The 8,544-nt window shown below is 40.1% G+C and overlaps 1 protein-coding gene across 2 annotated transcripts; it reads right to left on the reverse strand.

The window, feature by feature from the left end:
• Window positions 1-4,867: 4,867 nt before the first annotated feature.
• Window positions 4,868-7,033, reverse strand: LOC122045610 (glycerophosphodiester phosphodiesterase GDPD1, chloroplastic-like). Of its 2 annotated transcripts, none has more exons than XM_042605900.1 (8): window positions 6,866-7,033; window positions 6,595-6,767; window positions 6,152-6,211; window positions 5,969-6,049; window positions 5,694-5,894; window positions 5,505-5,600; window positions 5,225-5,421; window positions 4,868-5,136 (listed from the first exon to the last, which is right to left on the reverse strand). In XM_042605900.1, exons 1-8 carry the CDS (start codon window positions 6,963-6,965, stop codon window positions 4,944-4,946), a joined length of 1,101 nt encoding a protein of 366 aa, XP_042461834.1. In that variant the 5' UTR covers window positions 6,966-7,033; the 3' UTR covers window positions 4,868-4,943. The 2 variants fall into 2 exon arrangements, with proteins under 2 accessions (XP_042461834.1, XP_042461835.1); XM_042605901.1 differs by having other exon boundaries at window positions 4,994-5,136; window positions 5,214-5,421.
• Between the last annotated feature and the right edge of the window lie 1,511 nt (window positions 7,034-8,544).

Genomic DNA, 8,544 nt, shown 5'->3' on the forward strand with positions numbered 1-8,544 from the left:
ATTGTAGATAACATAGTATGTGGTGCCACATACAGAAGATGATGTTATCAGTACCTTATAAATTATAAACAGTAGCTCACGACCAAAATGGAAAGGAACAAACCATTGGAAGGTCGTAGTGTAATTAGGAATTAGTTTATCTTACCTATATAATTACACTAGTACACTTAGAGTGTATTGAGTAGGACCATTAGAGGTCGTTTCTTTTATACTGACTTAATAAAGGAACAAAGACCTCAGTTATTATGGAAGTGTGTGCTCTTAATCCTAATATAATAACAAGCACATATATTTGATATTTATTTCTTTAATTTATCAATGGGTGAGATTTAGTTCGATAAATCAATAAGCCCGATAAGTTGGGAAATGATATCACTTATAGTGTGTGTTGTAGATTATAGAAGGAAACTGTGTCCTAGAGATCTAGGTTGATAGTGTCCCCAAGATGAGCTCATAAGGATTGTCATGTTAAACCCTGCAGGTGGACTTAGTTCGACATGACGATAAGGTTGAGTGGTACTATTCTTGGATTAAGATATTAATTAAATGAGTTGTCAGTAACTCACTTAATTAGTGGACATTCGACATCTTAAACACAGGGAGACTAACATACTCATAATAAGAAGGAGCCCAAAAATGTAATTTGGGATTGGTGCGGTAGTTCAATAATAGTTCTCTAGTGGAATGAATTATTATTGATAAAATTAAGTTGTGTGTTTGGGGCGAACACGGGATGCTCAATTTTATCGGGAGACCAAAACCAATTCCTCCTCTCGGTCCCTATCGTAGCCTCTTATTTATAGAGTACTATACCCACCTTCATACCCATGATGTAGGGGTCGGCCAAGCTAGCTTGTGGATCAAGCTAGGGCCGGCCAAGCCTTAGTTCATGGGTGGTCGGCCCTAGCTTGAACCCAAGCTTAGGTGGCCGGCCCCCATTAAATTAAAAAGAATTTTAATTTTTAAAATTTTCTTATGTGAAAGATATAATTTATTGGAGAGATTTAAAATTAAAATATCTCTTTTAAAAGGATCTACAAAAGATTAAAGAAAGAGATTAGATCTCTTTCCTTATTTGTAAATTGGAAAGATATTTTATTTTTTTTCTTTATAAATTATTCACATGTTGAAAAATTAAAATTATCAAAATTTCTTTTTATCCACCATGAAGGGATAAATTTTATTTTAAAATTTTTCCGGAAGCAAATAAGGAAAGTTTAATTTTTAAGAAAATTTTTTCTTATTTGTTTGATCCTTGTTGTGGCCGGCAATAAGATGGTTAAGAGGGAAGTTTAATTAAATTTTCCTAAATAACCATTGACAAAAAGAATTAAGGAAAATTTTATTGTAAATAAGTTTCCTTAATTACCAAGGCCAAGGATTATAAAAGAGGGGGTTAAGGTGCCTTCAAGGGACACAACCTCTATTCTTTTTCTCCATCTATCCTTTGGTTTTGGTGGCCGGCCCTATTTCTCTTCTCTCCTCTTGTTGGCCGAAATCTATCATCTTGGTGGAGCTCTTGTTTGTGGCCGGATCAAGGAAGGAGAAGAAGGAGAGAAAGCAAGTTTCATCTCTAGCATCCCTTGGAGCATTGGTGGTGGCCGAAATTCTTCATCCTTGGAGGAGTTTATTGTGGCCGAAATCTAGAAGAAAGAAGGAAGGTGGAAAGGTGGTTCTCATCTCGGAAGATCGTTACCCACACAACGTCCGAGGTTAGAAGAGGAATACGGTAGAAGATCAAGAGGTCTTTGTCTTCAAAAGAAAGGTATAACTAGTATTTTATTTCCACATCATACTAGTTTCATCTTCATATAAAAAATACCAAATACAAGAGGCATGTGATTCTAGTTTTTCGAATTTATTTTCGATATTGTGTTCTTTGTTTCCTTTTCCTTGTGATTTGATTGTTCTTTTCGGTTGACCTAAAGTTATTTAAGAAATTAAATATTAGCTTTCCTTAAAAGGCTTTGTCTAGGCGGTGGTGGTTGTTCCCATATCCAAGAAGATCATGTGCCTCGCCATGTAGTCCTGGAAGCCAATTTTGGAAATTAATATTTAATGGAATTAATAACCTAGGTGATTTAGATCGAACGTGTTAAGTTCTGCAGGAGATCCAAGTCTAAACCTAAAAGAACAAATAAATTAAACTTTGGATCAAACGTGTTAAGTTCCGCAGGCGATCTAAGTTTAATTTAAAAGAACACATGGTAGCTAGGAAAAGGTTCAGGCCTTTGTACAAAATTTTTGTGCAGTGGAACCATTAGGTTTTCCGAGTAGCAACCAACAATGTCAGGTGGAGAAAATCCTAAGGGGAGATAACCTTAGGTAGCAAGAAGTCTTGGAGGAGTGAACTCCAAGCAAGGTTGATCGGGTGGTTTCCGGTCGACCGCACACAGTCGACCGGACCAACGAATCTTAGTGATTCTAGGTTTAGTTCTACCGTAGCATTTTGTCTTACTATTATTGCTGCTGGCTAATGTAGTATTGTAGGAAAAGCCTTAATGAATCAGGTGATCAGACACTGAGCAGAGAAAGTCCAAACAAGTCTGGAGGACCAATGTTTGGCAGGTAAGTTGAGGTAAGCAATAGGAGGAGCGACAGTGAGGTCGTGTTCCTGTTAGGAACAACTTAAGCTCGTTGATCCAACTGAAGAAACCAGAAAGATTTTCAACTTGAGATCAAGACAGTTCTACTGTCTAATATTACTCATGCATTATATATTACTGTGCTAATCTTTGTGTTGTAGGGATATTTTGTCTAACACTTTTTTGCATGTTCGGCTGGATCAGTCGACCGAACGTAGGGATCGGTCGACCAAACCAGGGTGACTCAGCACAGTTCAGTCAGCAATAATCAGCAGTAAAGGAAACAACACTGATCAGTCGACCGACTTGGAGGATCGGTCGACCGAACAATCAATCATTAAAGGCACAGTAAATGTGAATCTCGACAAATCTCGACGAACAAGGAAGGAGCATGTTCGATTGACCGGACAGAGGGATCGGTCATCCGAACCCTTAATAATCATTAATTGCCGAAGATCGAATCATCATCGAATCTCAGTCAGGAAGGACGAGAGCTGGTTCGGTCTACCAAACCCAGGGATCGATCGATCGAACATCGACGATTCTTATGAAAAGAAGTTCGAGGTCTGAGGTCGTGTAACGCTTTCTGATTGACTCAAAGTTCTCCTCTGCGCAAGCTACTCGTGCTACAAGTCTTCTATAACTCTTCAAGCTACTCTGCCCGGAAGTACCGACCAAGCTTCAACTTCCATATTTGTTAGTATATTATTTTAGCTTGCATTGTATTCATTTATCAGTGAGATAGTAGGTTGTTACTATCTTGCTCATCTGTACGCACTGCTTCTTTCCGAAGTTTTCGGAAAGAAGAGTTATAGTGGATTGCCCATCAGTGTGGTCAAGGATCGTGGGCCTTGAAATAGGAGTCGACCTAGACTTCGAACCAAGTAACCAAACGAGTCTCTTTTTACTTTCCGTTACACGACTTTGCTTTAATCTCTTAAAAGAAATATTTTAAAAGCGCGATATTCCCCCCCCCCCCCCCCTCTATCGCACTCATTCGATCCAACAGAGTCATATAGTGATCCCAAGATCAGTAGATTGAATCAAGTTGAACTTGGTTATAAAAGGAGGGTTCGACTAGCAACTAAACATGACCTTCATCTACAACTTCCGTGCTTGCGCTCTACTCTGAAAAGCTCTCAACGATGCTCAAACGCTGCTCCGACGACAATGCCTAAGATACTACTCCAAGTTGTCAGCATAATCATTTTGTTTATTGTACTTTCAATTCCATAGATTTGTAATCATTCGAAGATTTAGTGAATTATCCATCGAAAGCACTCAACGAGTGCGAGTCTTAGAGTAGAAGTCATCACAGACTTCGAACCAAGTAAAAAGTAAAGTGTTAGCGATTGTTTATTTTACTATTAATTTCTGCTATTTTTTATTACTATGAGTTTTTACAAAAAAAATATGAAAAAGTCACGAGCTCTATTCACCCCCCTCCTCCTTTAGCGCTTTCAATTCAACATTTAAGATTCAATTAAATACATATAAAATATGCATTCAAATAGTAAATATTTAATTATCCAATACATAATACATTTAGGGCAACTCTAAAATATAACAAAAGGATGTTGGGATCCAATGTTGAGAGAGGGTGTCGGTGAATGGAGTTGAGAGTAAGAGATGGTGTTAAGACCTAGGGCTAAGCCAGGGTAGCTGTCGAGATCAGGAGCTTTAATTGAGAGATAATGTTGGCAACTGGGGCCTCAACAAAGATGATCTCAATGATTGGAGAGGAGACTGATTGATAGTGTCGAGACCTAAGTTTGAGTCAAAAAGGATGTCCGAACTTTTGCAGAGACTGAGAAATGATACTGGGATCTAGGTCTAAGTCAAGGTAGATGTCAGGATCGGGGGCCAAGACCAAGTGATGGTGTTGGTAACTAGGACAAAGATAGAGATGTTATTTGAGTTAGTCTGATCGGACTTGAGTCTCATCTAGACTATATCCGATCATCTTTGGATTATGCCTAATCCTTGACTTTGATTGATAGCTAGCTCAGCATGACTTTCTACCCTACGGTACATGTAGGGTTGTAGGATTCCGCCACATCAAGCATAAATTTATCTAGCTGATGTGATAAGCATAAGTGAAATAACATAACAAATCCCATCGAAGAGAATCGTGATAATTGGTGCAAACTAATCCAATCAAGTTGAATAGTGTAAAAATATTGATATTAAAATTTGATATGACTTTCATTTGAATTATTTGAACCTAAATTTAATCATATTTATATTAAAATTATGAAAAATAAATATATAGACTTCCATTCTAATTGAATAAAATATTATAAGTACGGGGAGAGAGAAAACACAGTCGGAATATCGTACACTAATCGCTAAAAGGTACTAATGCTGTACCAGCTCAGGTATCAGCCTCAACAAAAACGAAAGCTCAGCCTGAGAAAATTTAGGCCTTGACGCGCCCTCAACATCCGGCCTGCTGAAAGCTGAAACAGCTTCCGTGATCTCCTGCACCAGGTCAACAATAACGCCGCTAACCCCCATGATGTGTTGCATGTAAACTGCCTCAGGAACATTGCTGCAGAAACAGAGGAGCTCTTGATCAGTCCTACAACTCTACGAAGAGGTACTAAAGGAAATCAGGGTCGATGGTACTCTTGATTTACTTGAGTTGCCCATATGTGAAGAGCACAAGATTGGCTTCTTTGATTTTGGCCACAGCAGATGGATTCCTAAAGATCGCTTTGACTTCGGACACGATTGCTTGCAAGCCGTTTTCCAGGCATAGTTTGATCGCCTCGTCCAAAGAATTTCTTCTCGGATCTCTGTAGATCTCCGTCCCACCATTGCTGAGGAAGAACACCTGCGTATAAGAAGTAGCATCCACTGTCACTATGAATTCGAGATGCTTCACCACAAAACAATTCAAGTCTCAAAATTTCTTACAGGGTAGTCATTTTGGAGTTTCCTGATCAGCTTGGCTGCGTCGGGTTGAAAGCTTGAAAAGATAATTGGCCTCTCATTCGCATAATCGTTCACAACCTGCAGAAAAAATCATGGCAATGTAGCAAAAGTGATTCAAAGACATATCCACGATAATTAATTCAGTGAAGGAAAGAGAGTCATGCAACGTACTTTCAAGATTGTTTCAAGAGCATGGATCAGCTCCTCGTCTTTGTAGTCCACGTTATCATTGAATTTTAGCTCGACATTGAAGCCGACTTGGGGATCAACACCTTGGAAGGCTTCTTGAAGCGTGCAAAATGGAGCATCAGCTATGACCTTCCAGTTATGGATTCTCCCATCTTTGGTCTTCCTGAGCAATGGCTTGCCCTTCTACAGTTCAGTAAGATAAAGATGAATCCAGATTCAAACTACACCATCATAACTACGATTTTGACAAGCTTTACCTTTAAAGGATCTTTTGGGGGTCCATAAGAAAGAAATTCATCTAAGGTGAGACTTGTTACATGCTTCTCGGAAAGTTTTCCCTACGATCAATGGACGAACAAAACCAAATGTTTTTTTTTTAAAACAAAAAAAAAAAGGAAAAAACTTAAACGGAAAGGAATAAAGAGGAAAAGGGAACTTACATCTTCCTCGGTGAGGATAAGATCGTCGTGGAAGATGACAGGGCAATCATCCTTGGTGACCTGTAAAAATTGAAGCCTCTGGTGATCAAGAACAAGTATAACGGAAGAAGTCACAAGACCACAGCAATAAACTACTTTAATGATCTTGATTCGACAAATGCAAGAAACCACGACTACAAAACAAACAAAACCTACCGCTATCTAGTTATCATACGCGTGGTGAACTCATATGAAGGCCACCTTCTATCCAGTCCAAGGTGATATTAATTTTAGTTTTTAATCCACCGCAATTAATTCAGTAAAGAAAACGAACGTGCGGCCTCCTACGCCGCGTCCTCCGTTTCCTAAATCGCCGATCCGCCGCGATCCCCACGGCGGCCGGAATTCTAATTTCGTAAGCAACTGCCGGACATGATAACGAGATCATTAGGGTAGACATAGACCTGGACATCAAATTCGACGAAATCGACGGGGAAGCGGGCGGCATCATTGAAGGAGCGGAGCGAGTTCTCCTTCACCTCCTGAAGCCGCGGATCCGTCGATGCGAGCGCGTTCATCCCCTTCCCTCGGTGGCCGACCACCACCAGCCTCTCTGACTTGCGCTTCCACTCCGTCCCTGAAAACGGATTCCATAATTTATCAAAACCCCAAAACCATCGATCTGCACAGGGTCGATCAAAAGATGCGAAGGAGAAACGACAAAATAGACGATACCTTTGCGGAGGGCGGAGACCGTTGAGAGGGCGACGGCGGGGACGTCCGGGATCTGATCGATTGTCGGGACGTCAGAGACGTGCGCCGCCTTGAGCGCCATGGCAACCCGGAGGAGGACTGGGGATTGGGGATTGGGGATCACGGATTTGACGTCTGGATGAAATTGGGGGAGAAACAGCTTCTTCTCGGTATTTAAACTGGGAGCGATCCGGAGGCGGGAATATTCGCAGAACGCGTTCTCGGAATTATGCCGCGGAATATCCCATAAATCCGGGGACCGGGAAGCCATTTTTTAGCATTTCTATTTTTTCCAAACGGAAGGTGGAATCGACGTCACTGATTTGGTTAAATTTGGAAAAAGATAGCGGAGGATACGCACCCGGATATCACAGGTACGGGGCGACAGAATATACCATGAAGATATACGCTTTTGCGAAGCGACGCAGACACGTATAGCGTAGATGTCGCGGCCGAGTTATTTCTGAATTATTTTATTTCTAATTATTTTTTAAATTTATCTGATTTCACTTGTTATAAGTACATATAGCTTTGAGACAGATTGACGGAAATGTTAGGACGAATATATTCATCTTTTATGATCATATGATAGGAGCAGTATGATGATTAAGTATGAAATATTATTATATAAGATTTTAAATTAAAATTTAGTATGTTTGTGCATGTTTATTCAATGTCTAAGTCATATGTGCTAATAATTAATAGTTGTTCATGATTTATTTTCTCTGTGTTGGCTTAGAGACAGGTTGACGGGGTATTAAGGGCGAGCAAATCATCATTTGCCACATATAGAATGGGGGTGGTGTCTCCTCTGGATAGTGCGGTGGTTAAGGTATGAGATATTACCACATGAAATATTGAGATTGAAATTCAACGCGTCTGAGCATGTCTTCCCTCATGCATTGGCACTTGCACTGATGGCTAGTAGTCATCCGTGTTTTGTCTCTTTCGTATTGGTGTAGGGACGAGTTGGCGGAGCACTAGGAGCGATTGAATCACCTTTTGCCACATATAGTATGGGGGCAATGCAGTGGTTAAGATGCGTGGTGTTGTCATATTAGGTCATGGAATCGAAACTAGACGTGCCCAAGCATGTTTTTCCCCATACCTTAACCACTTTACTAATGGCTAGTAGACATCCATGATTTATCTTTTCCATATTGGTCTGGGGATGAATTGGCGGGGGTGTTGGAGGTGAGGGAATCGTTTTTTGCCATATATAGTATGAATGTACCACCCCTGGGGTAAAGTTGAGTTGACTAGTACAGGGAAGAGTTGCTATAATGGGAAAAGTGGTTCAATCTCGGTAAAGTCGAGAAAAAGAATACCCTCCTCCCCATGCTAACCAACTATAGCTTTCTAATTTATCTCCTCACATATGGGCATAGGGCCGACCGTGTGGGGTTGTTGGGGTGGATGATTCTACCTTTTGCTACCATATAGTATGAATGTATCAATTTACCTCCTCACATATAGTCGTGGGGCCAATCGTGTGGTGCCGTTGGAGTTGCGGATTCCACCTTTTCTACCATATAGTATAAATGTAAAAAATATAATAAAATTAATATTTATCAAGTAAGAGATACAAAGAATTACTTGGGTTGCAACCGGAGAGCTTGCTAATCTAAGAAAGTGGAAGCTTACTAAAATTCTTCTTTGAT

Source organism: Zingiber officinale, chromosome 2B (assembly GCF_018446385.1).
Source record: "Zingiber officinale cultivar Zhangliang chromosome 2B, Zo_v1.1, whole genome shotgun sequence".
NCBI lineage: Eukaryota > Viridiplantae > Streptophyta > Magnoliopsida > Zingiberales > Zingiberaceae > Zingiber > Zingiber officinale.

Coding starts and splice junctions, on each gene's coding strand:
- LOC122045610 (XM_042605900.1), bottom strand. CDS start 6,965: ATGGCGCTCAAGGCGGCGCACGTCTCTGACGTCCCGACAATCGATCAG. Junction 6,212..6,594: donor TCGTCGAATTTGATGTCCAG/GTCTATGTCTAC, acceptor CAATTTTTACAG/GTCACCAAGGATGATTGCCC. Junction 5,895..5,968: donor CCCCAAAAGATCCTTTAAAG/GTAAAGCTTGTC, acceptor ACTGAACTGTAG/AAGGGCAAGCCATTGCTCAG.